A 16610-nucleotide genomic window follows, 5' to 3' on the forward strand; every position below is an offset into this window, starting at 1 on the left:
TTAAATTATATATTATATATTATATATTATATATTATATATTTATTTTATTTTCTTTTTTATCCATATAAATTTATTATTAATTTTTTAAAAAAATTAATTTTATTATTTTTTTATATTTATTTTATAATTATTATCTTTTTTTTATATTTTCAATATTTCTTATTATCTTTTTCTATATTTTTTTCCAGTTTTTCTTTATCATCTTCTTCTTAAATATCAATATTTTACTCTTCATTATTTTACAATTATTATTTTTTTGTTTATAATTCTTTTTATTGCTCTTCTTCTTTTTTATCTACGTCGTCTTATTTTTATTAATCCAAATAAGCTTTATAATTTGATTTCGCTTTAAATGGTCTTTCTCCTAATATTTCTGTTATTTATTTTAAATCAAGTGTTTTTTTTTTCAACAGATTATCAGATAAACTATTTTTATTATATAAAAAAAGCATATTTAATAATATACATATAAAAAAAATAAACGATTTTATCAATTCTTTATATTTTTTAACAAGTTTCCTAGTTTCAATTGTTGCCAAATCAATTAATTTTTTAACTTCTTCATCTATAATCTTTTTTTAAATTAAAATAAAACATTGGTATTAATGTAAATTAAGAATTTATAATAAAAATAATTATAAATATATAAATACTTTATTTGTATAATCAGAATAAATTTTTCTATAATCCTTATCTACAAACCCAACATTACCAATTGTCTCACTCATTCCATATTTAGTTACTAATGCAAAACTAAGCTCGTAAGCTTTTTTTAAATCATCATATGCTCCTGTAGTAATTTCTCCAAAAAACTCTTCCTCTGCTATTCTTCCCCCAAGTATAGTACATAACCTATCCATTAATTCTTAATTATTCTCTAAATTATTCTCATTTGGTAAATATTACGCAAAGCCCAAACTTCCCTTCGACCTTGGAATAATTGTTAATTTAATCAAAGGAGTTCCCCCTTCTAAAAACCAAGCCACAACTGCATGTCCTGATTCATGTACTGCCACTACATTCCTATCTTCTTCTGGCATATTTTTTTTTTTCTCCAATCCACCAATAACTCGTTCCGAAGCCATTTCAAAATCAATACTTTCAACCCATTTTTTATTCAATCTAGCTGCCAAAATAGCTGCTTCATTACATAAATTGGCTATATCAGCACCACTAAAACCCGGAGTTAATGTCGCTAGTCTTTTAGCGTATTCTTCTCTACTTTTATTTGGCTAAACTTTAATATCTTTCAAGTGTACCATGAAAATTTACTATCTTCCGTCTATATCAGGGTTTGTTATTTCTATACTTCTGTCAAATCTACCCGGTCTTAATAACGCTGGATCTAATAATTCCTTTCTATTAGTTGCTCCTATTATAATTACTGAAGAACTAGTATCAAATCCATCCATTTCTACCAAAAGTTAATTCAAAGTATTATCTCTTTCATCATTTCCTCCTTATTTGTTCTCCCTTTTTCTACCTATAGCATCGATTTCATCAATAAAAATTATCGCAGGTTACTTTGCCTTTGCCTATTTGAATAAATCTCTTACCCTAGCTGCACCTACACCGACAAACATTTCCACAAAATCAGACCCTGAGACATAAAAAAATGGCACTCCAGCTTCCCCAGCACATGCTTTTGCTAAAAGAGTCTTTCCAGTCCCCGGAGGTCCATATAAGAGAGCCCCTTTAGGTAATTTTGCCCCTAAATCTTTATATTTCTTCGGTTTTTTTAAAAAATCGACAAATTCTTATATTTCTTATTTGGCCTCATCTTAGCCGGCTACATCTTTAAAAGATACATTTATTTTAGTGTCTGTCCCGTATACTTTTACGTTAGATTTTGTCATTCCGAATATATTTTGCATTGCTCCTCCTTAGAATTTAAGAATTTTTGTTAGATTTTTTTTTAAATGGAAAAGGAAAACAATAAGACCGCAAGTTAAAAATAATTATATACTTTAAGTTGTAGGCTCTATTTGTCTCTAATCCATATTTATTTTATATTAGAAAGTTATTGGGATGTATTATTCTTATGGAATTCCATTTTTTATTTAATATTCTTCTATTTCTTCCAAAAATTAGTCTATATCAGATACTGTGGTTAAATAAAAATCACCTGATTTTGTTTTGATACGAATTTCGTTTATTTCTGTGTTTTATAAATATACTCGGTCTATTTATAACTATGAAACTTAATTTTCTTTTAGTAGTTTTGTATAAAATTCCTTTTTTATTTATATTTTTTTTTTTAAATTTTTATACTGATAATGATATTTTATTAGGTTCATTTTTAAAAAATAAATATAAAGCTATAGCTCCTATACCTATGCCTAATACGTATTTCAAATTATTATTTCTTGGATTTTTTTAATTTAGGAATTAGCCATATTTCTTTTTATATTACTCATATTCATCTTATATTTATTATTCGTAAACTTTTTTTTAATTTTTCATAAATAAATTAATAAGTATTTATATTTATTTTTTTACAATTTTATTTTTTTGGTTATTCTTCATTTTCGTTTTCTTCTTATTTTTCTTTGATATTTTCTTCATTTTTTTAATCTTATTTTTTTTTTTATTCACCTTCATTATTTTATTTATTAGAATCTTATTATAACTTACTTTTATTAAGTTCTTGTAATTTTTATACTTCCTTCTATTTTAAAAGTTTCTTGACGTATTCTCGTCCATTTTTTGAAGGTTTTTAGGAATCTTCTTGCTCTTAATTTTCTTCTATTTTTTCATTTTCTAATACTTTTTTTTATATTCTTTATTCTTAATTTTATTCTTCTTTTATTTTTTCGTATTTTTCATTATTTTTATTTTCTGGATTTTCTTCACTTTATTATATTGGTTGTTTTTCTTTTTCTTTATTTCCTTTTTTTTTCCTTTCGAATTTGCTAAATCCTTTTTTCTTTCTTTTTTTTAATTTTTTTAATTTATTTTACCTTCAGGAATATTCGAAAAATTAAAAATAAGGCTTTTTTATAGCTTTATGTTTTTTAGTTAATTTATAAATAGTTTTCCAATATTCTTAGATAACATTTTTTGTTTTATATATATATATATAATTATATATTAGATAGATTTTTTTATTTTAAAAAAAAAAAAAAAGGAATACCTTTTTTCTAGAAAAGTAAAATTAATTTATTTTAATTTAATATTATATATAGTTTAATAAAAACATTATTTTTTATATATTAAATAAAAAATTATAAATATAATATTTACCAGTAAAAAATAAATAAAATATAAAATACATTAATAAAAAAATAATGTCTTAATAAGTATAAGATTATTTAATTTAACTCTATCCCCAGTACCAAGAAAAAATCTTAGAATTCGAAGATTTTAAACAGATATTAACTTAAATGGGCGTTATATATCCACTTTGTGATTTTGATCCATAAACAATTGAAGAACTATACACATATGTTCAATAAAAATAAGGAAATAAAGTAACATATGAAGCATTATTAGGATTAACAATAAATATATTACGAGCTAGGACAAGTTTAAGCTTATAAAGCGATATGAATGATTAACAAAAAGCGATATATGAGGAAATACATGAATATATAGATAGCATAAGTCCTGAAATAATGGATTAAATGAAACATATATATGAAATTTGTAATAAAAAAGGTAAAAAACAAATACAAGAAATCGAATAATAAACAAAAGAAATGTAAAATCTAAACTAGAATGAAAAAGAGGAAATAAATTTGCTTTTTAATTGCCTAAAAGATAAAATGAAATAAACAATAGAACCAGAAATATTCGGAAATTTTACAATTTTATTAGAAAAATATTGGCTAAAAGATATAAATATATATGAAATAAAAACTGATAATGAAAAAAATACATAATAAATATAAAAAAATACCGAATAAAAAACTAAAAAATAAAGCTTAGATAATAATAAATATGATTTATAAGAAAAATTTTATAAATATGACTATATGTAAGATTTGTTATAAAAATTATATTTCTTTAAATAAATTAAATCACAAACTAAATAATATTATGATAATTTAACTGAAATATTTAATATTTCGTAAATCATATGTGCTAAACTAGATGCTTATGAAAGTGAAATTACAGAAATATAATTACAAAAACAAAAATAATATGAAGAAAAACTTGATTTAGAATAACATATAATCTATTTGGAAAACGAAATAAAAAAAATGAATTTACATAGGGAAGATTTAGAAGAATAAATGGAAAATTTAATTAATTAAAATGAACTTTTGGAAGAAAAAAATTCCTTTTTATATAATAAATAGAATGATTTATTAAAAAAAATTGAAGAAGAAAAATAAAACAAAATTGAATTAATGCATTTAAATAAATAATATGTAAATCTATAACAAAAATATGAGAATTTAAATAAAGAATACTAATAAAAAAAAATAGAAAGTGATAAAATGTTTGAACTATTTTAAAAAGAAGAAGAAACTTCTCTATCATAAAAACTAGAAATAAATAGTAAAAAAAAAGAAATTTAAGAAATATAATAAACTAATTAATATTTAATTTAAACATTAAAAGACGAATAAAAAAACTTAAAAATGTAAATTAACAATTTATAAGAATAAATAAATCAAATTTAAAATGAAAATAAAGAAAAAGATCAAAAATATAATTTTTTATAGTAAGAAAATTAAATTTTATAATAAAAAAATGAAATATTAATCATAGATAATAAAAAAAGAAATATGTAAAACAATATTAAATAAAGTAATTTTTCTTAAAATAATATAAATAGAATTTCATTTAATAGATATTCTTTACTTCCTTTAAATAAATTATTTAATGAAAAAAAAAAAAAAAATTAAATATAAACAAATGATAAAATAGATTCATAAATTTTCAACTGTTCTATACGAAGTTCTATAGATATTAATAATAACTATATCTAAGAATAATAATAATAATAATAATAATAATAATAAAAATAATAATAATAATAATACTTTATTATTTAAAGTATTAATTTACATGAATTTTAATAATAAATAAAATTTAATTCCAAATTAATTTTTGATAAATTTTGGGATTAATATGAAAATTAAAATTCATTTATATAATAAAGCAATTCAAGATTATCTTCATTTAAAAACTTTAATGAAAATAAAAAAAATGTTAATAAAAATTCTGAACTTTAATATTTTTAAAATTTTACAGTATTTGATGAGAATAAGCTTTATTAATTTGATTTTCTAGGACTTTCAGATAATGAAAAAATACTCTAAACAGTATAAAAATAAAATTAAGAAATAAAAGAAGATTATTTAATACATGAAAAAATGTGTTTTTCAGATTCTATTTTTCGCATTAATAGTAAAAAGTAAAAGAATAGATGTATTTTATTTTCAAACTAGTATAAAATATTTATTTTTCAAACTAATTTTAAACTCTATAAATCTTTTTCTATCACTAATATTTCTAAAATAACCTTTTTAAACAAATTTGCCCTTCTTTTTATAATTACTCTACAAAATGATGAAAATATTTTAATAGAATCATATAGAAGATAAGATTTTAATTTTTTTTTAATAAAAAGTCTTAAAATGAGAAAAATTCCACTTTATAAAATCTAATTCTAAGATGATTTGGTAATTTAATTCAAAGGTTAGAAAGAAAAATAAAGCTTTTAGGGTTAAATTAGCGAAAAAATTGCCCTAAATAGATTTTAAGGATGTTTTAGGAGTGCTTTTATGACTGGATGTATGGAAATATATAACTAAAATAACAGCCTATTCAAAGATTGGAAAGAGTTTTTGTTTGTTTTATGCAATATAGGGCTAATTTCATTCCAAAAAAATTTAGATTCAAAACCGTTGCTTTTTATCCCTTTAACAGACGCGATTGTTTTAAAAGATCCTTAAGAAACTGAAAAAGGATTTTCTATTAAAATTTTTTATTCGAATTCTTAATAGTAATATTTATTAGGATGCAAAAGTAAGGCAGATTAAGATTAATGGTTTGAGAAAATTAGAAAAGTGATCTATAATGAAATTAATTTAGTGTTTAAAAAGGAATAAATGCTAAAGAAAAAATTTTAACTTTTAGATAATGATATTTAAGAATAAGATAATGAAGATGAATAATCGATTTATTGAAATTATATTTTTTGAATTGATTATTATTTTATTTATTTATATATATATTTTTATTTTATTTTGCCTTTTATTTTTAAAATAAAACATAGATATTTTTTTATCTATTATAAAAGATAAAATTATATACATATATATTTATATATATATATATATATATATATATATAATTTAAATATTCTTTTTAAATATATATAATTTATTTAATATATCTTATTAATTAAATTTATAAATACTCATATATTTTTCTTTCACTATATTATACATAAATAAATATAATTTATAATCTCAAATTTTAATTAAAAGAAAAATATTATTTTAAAAAAAATACAATTTAGATAATTAAATTCTTTTTCACACAAAAGTTTATAATAAAAGAACCAATAAATTTTATTTGAATAAGACAAACATAATAGCTTTAAAGTTATTAGAATGATTTAGATTAAATATAAAAGTTTTCAACACAAAGATATTTTATGTTATAATTAAAAAAAAAAAATTAAGATTAATAATTATCAATTAATGATAATAAATTTTTATTTTGACATAAATACATATAATCCAAGTATATAGTAAATATATTGTCGATAAATAAAATAATAAAAAATATGGATTTTACAAATTATATAATTCAAATGAATGTTTTGATAAAAATAATTTATAACACAGATTCTAATTTAATTTTTTTTTACTTTTAATAGAAATTTATTTTTCACTTTTCTTATTTATAAATAATATTTTTTTATTGTAATTATTATTGAAAATAAAATATGTACTTTTCATATATTATAACTACAAAATAAAATATATTATTTATATAAATTTAATATATTTTTATGATTTTTTTTTTATTTTCTTTATTATTTATTTATTTTTAATAATAAAAATTTAAATTTTCTAAAAAGTAAATAATTTTAAATTCTAAAAAATAATTATTTTAAGTATTATTTTTTTTATATAAAATAATATATATTTATAATTTATTTATTTAAAATAAAACTAAAATATGCTTTAATAAATTTAAGATTTATATGATGATAAATCTGATATATTATTTAATAAAGTATAAAAAAAATTCATTTAAATTGAAATAAACACTTTATAATTAAAAGATTAAATAGATATATTTTTGAAAAATTTAGAAAAAATTAAAAGAGAAGCTTTTTCAAAAGTGAAATATATAATTTTAGATAATTCTCCATAAACAAATATTAGTAATATAAAATTATTAAACATAGATGGAAATACAAACATTTTCGAATTAATAAATGAAATATCGTAATTTAACTTTGAAATAATAGAGAAAAAAATAAATACATTTTTAGAAATAACATAAAATATAATTAACAAAACCCAAAAAAAAATTGATAATTTAATTTCTTTTACAAATAAAAAACATATTTTTAAATCAGCATATGATATAATAAATAAAGACCTTAAAAATATAGACTAAATATGGTTACATAATGAAGGAATTACTTTTATGAGAAATTTTAATTATATTTTTAAAAAAGGAACTAGAAAGTAATAAAAATAATTATTTTTATATTAATTTAAAAAAAAAGTCAATTTAATTAAATTAATACTAATTTTACAAGAGATCTTATTATTGAGAATGAAAAAAGAAGAGATGCCTAATATACTATTAGAGATATTAAAAATACTTTAAAATCTTATTCTTATACACCTACTTATTTAGAAATTAGATTACCTTAGTAATTATATTTTTTTGTAAATATAATATAAAAAATATATAGATTAGAAGAAATTAAAGAAAAAAATTATACAAAAATGTTCTAATATTTAAAACCTTTTATTAATTTAAATGAATTATATTTAGATTTTTCAAGGTTTTTATTTAAAATAATTAACTATGCTTTATTTATTTTAAAAAAAAATAGTTGGCAATTTTCATTCTTCGAAGATTAAAATAAATATATTTGTAATTTAGCAGAAACTGTAAAAAACTTTCCTGGCTTACAAGTTTTGCATTTAAATATATCTAAAATGCAAATTGATATGTAAGAAATTATAAATGTAAGTGATGAATCTATTGAAAAAATAAGTTAAATGATTAAAAGTTTATAATTATTAGTTGATCTTGAATTAAATTTAGAAAGGTTTAGTTTTATATAATTTTAAATAAAAAAAAAAAAATTATAATGTAAAGAATTCAAGGTCAATTAACTACTGAAGGATTATGTTAATTAATTTAATGCATAATTTAAAAAAATAAAATAAAAAAACTTTCTTTAAATTTTAATGAGTAAAATAAAAAATATATAAAATAAATATATTATATATTGAAATAAATATGTATAATATATATATTTATATATATATATATTTATATTTATTTTTATAAAAAAAGATGGTGTAATTTAAATTCAAATGTAGATAGTTATGATTGTATGATTTCATTATGTAAAATGATTGATTCTTTAAAAAACCTGACATCTTTAAGCTTGAATTTGACATCGTATTTCAACTTTTTATAATGAAAAATTTTTTTCTAAAAATAATAATAGATTTGGATTCTAATATTAATATTTAGAAAATTCAATAATTTCTCATACTAATATTTAGGAGCTTTCAATAGAATGTTAAGTGTTTTTTTTATTTATTTTAACTCAAATATAATTTCTTTATATTTAAGACTTTCAGAAGATGATTATTCATATGATGATATGTTAAGAAATATAATTAAAAACAAATATTTTTTACTTTGTGATTTTAATTCTTAATTAAGGTTTTATTTTTATTTTAATTTAATCAAATCATAATATTTTTTATATAATTTGTAAGTATAAATGTTTTTTATGAAAACCCATTTTAATATTTAGAAAATATGTTAAGATAAAAAGCAATAAAATATAAATAATGCTTAACTAAATTAAAATGTTTATAATGGTTTTATGATTAAAATATACGAAAAGAAATAATATGGGATGTTTTAAAATATACAACTATTTGAATTTATATTATTGAATTTAAGTATTTATATAATATATACTAATATTAAATAAAAATTAATTAAGATAATAAAAATTATATTATATATAATATATTAATAAATAAATAATAAATTTAAAATTAATAATAAATTATATATAAATTTTTTATAATTAATTAAGAGAAAAAATAATATTTTCTTTTAATATAATTAAATAAAATAATTTTTTTTTTCTTATTTAATTGCTATTTTATATTTTAATAAACCATAAAAAATAGAAAAATAATTATATATATTCAAAATTTATAATAATAACTAAAATCAAAGGACTAAATAATTTTTTATCTATTTTCAACTTATAAATTTTAAATAAAAACAAAAAATAATACTAAATAAATAAATCAAATTGGGAGAAAAAAAATAAAAACTTAAAAAAAAAAAAAAAAAAAACCAAAAATAAAAAAATGGGATAAAAAAACACTAAGCCAAACCAAAAGAGAAACGATAAACAAAAGGAAAGAATAAAACAGTAAATATTAGAAGAATAAAAAAACAACAACATTCAAATAACAGATATTAATAATTTCAATATTTCCGGTTAGGAATTAGTAGTAGAGAAATACGGAAAAATACAACAAGAATATACTCTTTATAATGTTCCTTTAGGAAAAGGAGCCTTCGGAGAAGTACGAAAAGCCACCCACAAAAAAACTGGTCTTCAAAGAGCTGTAAAGATTATATCTAAATTCGAATGTCCTGCTGAAGAATAAGCTCGTTTAATAGAAGAAGTTAAGATATTAAAGACTTTAGTAAACTAAAAATAATTTATATATATATATATATATATTATTATTTTTTCTGAAAAAATTAATAATTAGGATCACCCTAATATAATAAAAGTATATGAATTTTACTAAGACTAAAGATTTTTATACATAGTGACAGATTTATGTACTGGAGGTGAATTATTTGACAAAATAATCGAACTACAACATTTCGGTGAAAAAGATGCAGCCGAAACTATGTATTAAATATTAAATGCTGTAAATTATTTACACAAAAACAAAATCGTGCACCGAGATTTAAAACCAGAAAACATATTATATGACTCTAAAACAAAAGATTCTATTATGAAAATGGTCGATTTTGGTACTTCTACATCATTTGATCCGTCTAAAAAAATGAATTAAAAACTCGGAACACCTTATTATATTGCTCCTGAAGTTCTCAATAAATAATATGATGAAAAATGTGATATATGGAGTTGTGGAGTTATTATGTATATTATATTATGTGGTTATCCACCCTTTAATGCCTAAAGTGATGCTGATATTATGAATAAAGTTAAAATTGGTAAATTCTCATTCCCTGTTGAAGAATGGAAATATATAAGCAATGAAGTAAATTTTTATTTAATTTTTTTTTAAATTTTTTTTTTTATTTTATTTTAAAAAAAAGGCTAAATTATTAATATAAAATATGTTATAATTGGATCCTTAAAAGAGAGTTTCTGCAGAATAAGCATTATTAGATCCTTGGATATAGAAATTTAGAAATAAAAATGATGTCGATGTCCCTAATTTGATAAAATCATTAAATAATATGCGTACATTCAGAGCTGGAAAGAAACTCTAAGAAGCCACTTGGATGTTTATAGTCAATTATTTGGCTTCAAAAGAAGAAAAAACTGAACTTTTAAAAACTTTCCAACAACTAGACACAAATGGAGATGGCAAATTATCAAAATAAGAATTAATAGATGGTTATGCGAAAATATTACCGCCAGAAACTGCCGAAAAAGAGGTTGAAAAGATCATGAAAATAATCGATAAAAACGCAAATGGGGACATTGATTATTCAGAATGGGTAGCCGCGACAATTTCAAGAGAATAATTATTATCTAAATAAAGATTAGAGATTACTTTTTCACTTTTTGATAAAGACGGAAGTGGAAGTCTACAAATAGACGAATTAAAAGAAATTTTCGGAGGAAATAAGATCATTTCGGAAGAAGTTTGGAAAGAAGTAATTTAAGAAGTAGATAAAAATGGTGATGGGGAAATTTCTTATATTGAATTTAAAGAAATGATGCTTAAATTAGTAGACATGGAAGACAATATTGATAATAATTGATTATTTTTATTTATTTTTTCATATTATTTTTTTTTATTAGAACTAAAATTTATAACCTACTTAGTTTTTCTATATCATATTATCAAATAATATTCCTATTAAAGCTCCATTTTATATATTTACGCATTTTTTTGTTTGTTTTAATAAATTCCAATCTTACTATTGTTCATTTTCTTTATAAAAAGTTCCATTTTAACTCATATTCATTAAAAAAAAAGTAAGTAAATCATTATTTTGTGACTTTTATACTCCTAATGCAGCTTAATATCTTGAAATTCGATTAAAAATTTTCTAATTATCTTTTTTTGGTCTTCCTATAATTGTTATTACTGACTTTTATTCTAAATTTTTATAATTTTCATATTCTTCTTAATCTTAATAAATTATTAAAATAAACTTGGGAAAAAAAAAATTTGGATTAAATTATTATTTTAGGTTTTAATCATAAAAACATTCAAATTAAACTTTTGCAATATAAAAAGGTTTTAAATTATTTATTTTTTAATCTAAATTTGTAAATTTAGATAACAAAAATTTAAAACTAACATTTTATATATCAATTTCTTCTTCAATTTATAAAATATAAAAACCAGATTCTTCGCAAATATTTTTTTCGTGATTATCTATTAAATTTTAGTAATCTTCTTCTTCTAAATAATACTAATTGCTAGTTTATTTTTTATCATTTTTAGGAATATTTTAAATTTATTTTATTTCTTGACATTAAATGTGATCATTCAAAAATAAAGATATATTATTTTTATAAAAAACTAGTTTAATTTAGCTTAATAAAGGTAAAAGTTCATCTTTTAATTTATTAAAAATAAAATATTTATTAAAATTAAAATAATCGAAAATAGAATTTGTATCTTGTTTAGAAATAAATACTTCTTTTAAATTAGAAAATTATAATTTAAGAATATTATTTAAGTGTATTTCTATATTTTTGCCATTTTCATTTAATAATTAGCACAAAAAAAAAAATCATTTGATAAATTTATATTGGAATTTTTAAAAAATAATTATAATGGATAAACTTTTTATTATATAATTAAATCATTAAAAAATTATTATTAATAATCATTTTCAAAATTATTATTATCAATATTAAATTTCAAATCAATACTATTATAATTATTATTAATGGTATTATTTTATTATTTTTATTATTTTTATTATTTATTATTATTATTATTATTATTATTATTATTATTATTATTATTATTATTATTATGAACAATTTAATTAAAATATTTTATTATTTTTTCAAATTCAATTTTTTAAAATAATTATTTTTATGTTTAGCTTTAAATTTCATTTTCTTGTTTTAATTATATTGTTTGTATACTATTATCTTCTGAATTAAACAATTTTATTTTTTATTATTCTCTTTTTTATTAGTACTTTTCTATTATTTTTTTAATATCATTATTTTTTTAACAAATTTTCTATTACATATCATTGTAATATTTTATATTAAAAATTTTTAATTTATCTTTTAAGCATGATTAATTTAACAATTAATAAATTTCATCTATAATTTATTTATAGCATATTAATTCATCTGTTTAAGATATATTAAATATATTATTTTTTAAAAAAAATTGTATTTATTTTATAATATTTATTGTTTCCATTTTTTTATTTATTTTTAATTTTAATTATTGTAATTTCGTTTAATAAGAAACTAATATATCAATTATTTTTATATAATTATTTACTTTGCTAACAAAAATTGTAAATTTTTAATTTAAAATAAATTATAATTATTTAAATTTAATTGTATTTTTTAATTATTGTTTATTTTATTTTTAAAGCAAAAATTAAAAGATTTATTATTTTTTAATAAAAATTTTCTTTGCTTACAAATTTATAATTTTTATTTTAAAATTTTATATAAATTTTTTATTTTATACTAAAGATTATAAAAATAAAAATAATATAATAACTAAAGAAATAAATTTTTATTTAAAAATGAAATATTTACAATTATATGTTTCGATATAAATTTTTAATTTAATAATATTTTATTATTTTTAATACATAATATAAAATAATAATAATTATTAATTAATTAAATTTATTTTTTTAATATTTTTTTTATTTTAAATCATTATATTAAATTTTTTTTCTATTTAATTTTCATTTTGAAAATAAAATAATTTTTTATTATTAAAACAAAGTATTTATATAAATAAATAATACATATTTCTTTAATAATATGATTCTAAATAATATATAAAATAAAATGAAAATAATATATATATTAATTTTTTTAATTAAATTTATAAAATAAAATAATTCTTGTATTCTAAATTCTGATTGTAAAACAAATTGTTGTCTAAAAAATATATGTTAACATAAAGAAGATTGCAATTATACTTAAATTAAGGAAACGTGTATGTCTAGTAAATGTGAATATAATTGTTGTGCTTCTTAAATTGAATGTGGAAATTAAAATTTTTGCATTTCTTATTAAAAAGATAAATTTATTTAATATTTAATAGGAATTACAATCGGGTTTATTTTTTCAATATCGATTGTGTATTTAACATATAAATATTTTTAGAAATTAGCAGTTGATTGTACTTTAATATTAAATTATTTTTTTGGAATATTAAAAAAAAAAAAATATTTTATAAAAAAGACAAATGTGAAATATATAATTAAGAATATAAAAATAAATTAAAAATTTCTAAAGTAATTGACGAAATTTTATAAAATGAATATAAAGAAAAAATTAATGAAAGCAAAGAAATATAAAAAAATAAAAAAAAAATAAAATAAAATAAGAATTAAGTAGTAAAATATAATTTAATAAAAATAAAATAAAAAAAAGGATGAAATTTAAGAAAATAAATAGATTAGCATTTAATTTTATATAAAAAAACAAGAAGATAATATCTTAAATTAAATAAAAATAAATAAAATATCAGATAATAATGTATCAGATATAAGCTTTAAAAAATCAAACTTAAATTAACTAGAAAACACTTTCAGAAAATTAGTATGAAAAAATTTTAAAAAAAATTTAAAAATAAATAATATTATAATTGTAACTTATAAATTAAATAAATAAATAAAAAAAAATTATATAAATATATGTAAAAATATATTTTAAAATTAATATATATATATATTTATATATTTAAATATTTATATATTTAAAAAATAATAATAAATAACACTCTAATAAAACTTATATAAAATATTTACAGAATAAATGAAAAGAAGATAAGATAATAAATATATAAAAATAATTTTTTTTGAATTTAAAAAAAAAATAATCTTTAAGATTTAATAAAGAACAAAAAAAAATATAAATGGATTGAAATTTAAGAAAAAATAATGAATGCGAAAGAAATATTTTTAAAAATTTAGAAAATATAAATGAAACTAATAAAACAAGTTTTTTTTATTTATATAGGAAGAAAATAATTTTATTAAAAAAAAGCCTTTATAATTTTAGAAGGAAAATATGAAAATAAAAAAAATATAAAAATTAATTAAAAAGAAGAAAAAATAAATAAGAAAGCAAAAAAGAAAATAGAATAAATATAATTAATAACAAACCTAGTAGTATTATGATTTTAAATATTTTAATTTGAAAGTAAGAAGTTTTTAATAAACAGAATCGCAAGTAATGAAAAATAACCATTTTTTTAAATAAAATAAATAAATGCAATTGATAATAATAAATAATAATAATTTTAATAATAAACAAAATACTATATTTTTATTTATATTAATCATTATAAAGAAGTTTTATTTAAAAAAAATGATTTAATTTTATAAAATCCGGGAACAAAGATTAAATAAAATGCTTATAGATAAGATAATGTATTTATTTTAGATTTATAATAATTAAGATATATATATTTGAATATGAAAAGATAAAAACAATTAGGAATTGTCGGATTTATATTTAGTATTTTTAAGCTTTCTTCATTTTTATATTTTAGATAAAGAAAAATAATATTTTAATAAATCAAAATAAAATAAAAAACTAATAAAACATACACAAAATTAATAGAATAAAACAAAAATTATTATGAAAAATAATTTATCAATTTTTATTAATTTATAAATTTTAAAATTAGTCATTTAAATGTTCTACATTATTTTAGTAGTATTTCTTATGTTTTTTAAACTATTGTTTTTTCTTAAAAAAGGGATAATTTTAATCACCCAAATTTTCCGAAAATACACCATTACCATAAACATCGCCTAAAGCTTAAAAATCTTAAAGGCCAAATCCTTATTATAGTTCACTAAAATCTTAAATTTAATCCAATAGTTATAATGGATATCCTTGGAAAAAATCAGGGTTAAATTAAAATCCTAAAGATAAAGGATTACAGAGGAAATTTTAGAAAGGCATATTGAACTAATTATTATAATTATAATTTTAATTATTATTGTTATTAAAATAATGTTATTAATAAGCATTTTTTTTTTTATGTACAAAACCATGTTCACTTTTGGAATTTCTAAGAAATTTTTCATGGGAATTCTTCAGATTTTCCCAAAAGGAAGGGTCATTATTCCTCTAATTTCTCATTTTCAGCTCTTATTGATCATAAAAGGGAAAATTATCTAATAAAGAAGACATTTATTCAATTTAAATGAATACTTCGAGCAATTTATTTCCCATTTTTTCATGTACTTTGGCACAATCACCCATTTCTAGTATTGATTTATGGGTAATTTTGTCTCTTATTTGTGTTAATTTTTCCTAGGGTATATCTTTTATGAAAATCCATTCGATTCTGAACAAACCAAACCATCTACATTCATCATTCCAATAAGTAAACGATTCATTTTTTAAAAAAGAAGTCTTTAATTATGCAACACCAAATAATTTTTTGGAATTACTTACACTAAATAGTAAATAAAAAGGCACATTTTCACCTTTCTCTTCGAAATTTCTTCTTAAAATTTCGTTGTTTTTCTATGTTGAAGTCCATATGCCGTATTTTATTGCTTTATGAATGTGATCTTCATTAAAACTCTTTATTAAATAGTATATTGCGGTTTCTTATGGGTCTGTTAGTTAGTTTATGTATTTTAAAGGGGCGATTTTTTCCTTTATTTATTCTAATTTTGTATAATCTTGGAGTTCAATAAATTAAGGGTTAAAATGAATTGGTGTTGGAATAGGATCTGTGTAAGATTTTTCCATTTATATTATATTTTTTTTTGTTTTAGTTTTAGTTTTTATTTTTGTTTTTATTTATATTATTATTTTGGTTTTTTTTTTTTTTTTTAATATTAATTTTTTTATTTTTATATCTTTTTATTTTATTTATTTTTACATAGATACAAGTGTTAAATTTTTTTTGATCAATATAGTAAAATTTTAATAAAAAATATAAAATTAAAGTA

The 16610-nt window shown here is 17.4% G+C and overlaps 3 protein-coding genes across 3 annotated transcripts, besides 25 other annotated features; 2 read left to right on the forward strand and 1 right to left on the reverse strand. All coding sequences in view use genetic code 6, as the record gives it.

Annotated features, from left to right (window-relative positions):
- The first annotated feature begins 4 nt into the window (after positions 1-4).
- Positions 5-42: a microsatellite.
- Positions 5-50: a microsatellite.
- A 219-nt stretch (positions 51-269) lies between these two features.
- On the reverse strand, positions 270-2201 carry IMG5_130290 (hypothetical protein; the record flags this gene model as incomplete). Its single annotated transcript, XM_004032054.1, has 3 exons — positions 656-2201; positions 486-574; positions 270-428 (listed from the first exon to the last, which is right to left on the reverse strand). Coding segments are annotated over exons 1-3 (1595 nt in total), but the record flags the coding sequence as incomplete, so codon positions are not given.
- A 2157-nt stretch (positions 2202-4358) lies between these two features.
- Positions 4359-4416: a microsatellite.
- Positions 4417-4664: 248 nt separating this feature from the next.
- Positions 4665-4707: a microsatellite.
- A 233-nt stretch (positions 4708-4940) lies between these two features.
- Positions 4941-4992: a microsatellite.
- Positions 4993-6262: 1270 nt separating this feature from the next.
- Positions 6263-6308: a microsatellite.
- Positions 6263-6359: a microsatellite.
- Positions 6360-6968: 609 nt separating this feature from the next.
- Positions 6969-7016: a microsatellite.
- Positions 7017-7034: 18 nt separating this feature from the next.
- Positions 7035-7080: a microsatellite.
- A 1337-nt stretch (positions 7081-8417) lies between these two features.
- Positions 8418-8492: a microsatellite.
- Positions 8493-9505: 1013 nt separating this feature from the next.
- Positions 9506-9557: a microsatellite.
- IMG5_130300 (protein kinase domain protein) lies at positions 9516-11321 on the forward strand. Its single transcript, XM_004032055.1, has 3 exons — positions 9516-9901; positions 9971-10492; positions 10551-11321. The coding sequence occupies exons 1-3, from the start codon at positions 9557-9559 to the stop codon at positions 11223-11225; spliced, it is 1542 nt and encodes a 513-aa protein (XP_004032103.1). The 5' UTR covers positions 9516-9556; the 3' UTR covers positions 11226-11321.
- Positions 10494-10528: a microsatellite.
- Positions 10494-10544: a microsatellite.
- Positions 10496-10543: a microsatellite.
- Positions 11322-12037: 716 nt separating the features above from the next.
- Positions 12038-12074: a microsatellite.
- Positions 12075-12275: 201 nt separating this feature from the next.
- Positions 12276-12327: a microsatellite.
- Positions 12328-12351: 24 nt separating this feature from the next.
- Positions 12352-12459: a microsatellite.
- Positions 12460-14322: 1863 nt separating this feature from the next.
- Positions 14323-14395: a microsatellite.
- Positions 14352-14392: a microsatellite.
- A 783-nt stretch (positions 14396-15178) lies between the features above and the next one.
- Positions 15179-15222: a microsatellite.
- A 547-nt stretch (positions 15223-15769) lies between these two features.
- IMG5_130310 (hypothetical protein) lies at positions 15770-16282 on the forward strand. Its single transcript, XM_004032056.1, has one exon. It carries the CDS (start codon positions 15851-15853, stop codon positions 16214-16216), a length of 366 nt encoding a protein of 121 aa, XP_004032104.1. The 5' UTR covers positions 15770-15850; the 3' UTR covers positions 16217-16282.
- Positions 16283-16406: 124 nt separating this feature from the next.
- Positions 16407-16480: a microsatellite.
- Positions 16418-16492: a microsatellite.
- Positions 16428-16515: a microsatellite.
- Positions 16440-16513: a microsatellite.
- Positions 16446-16504: a microsatellite.
- Positions 16516-16610: the final 95 nt, after the last annotated feature.

This window comes from Ichthyophthirius multifiliis (genome assembly GCF_000220395.1).
Source record: "Ichthyophthirius multifiliis unplaced genomic scaffold scaff_1120509251021, whole genome shotgun sequence".
In the NCBI taxonomy this organism is placed as follows: domain Eukaryota; phylum Ciliophora; class Oligohymenophorea; order Hymenostomatida; genus Ichthyophthirius; species Ichthyophthirius multifiliis.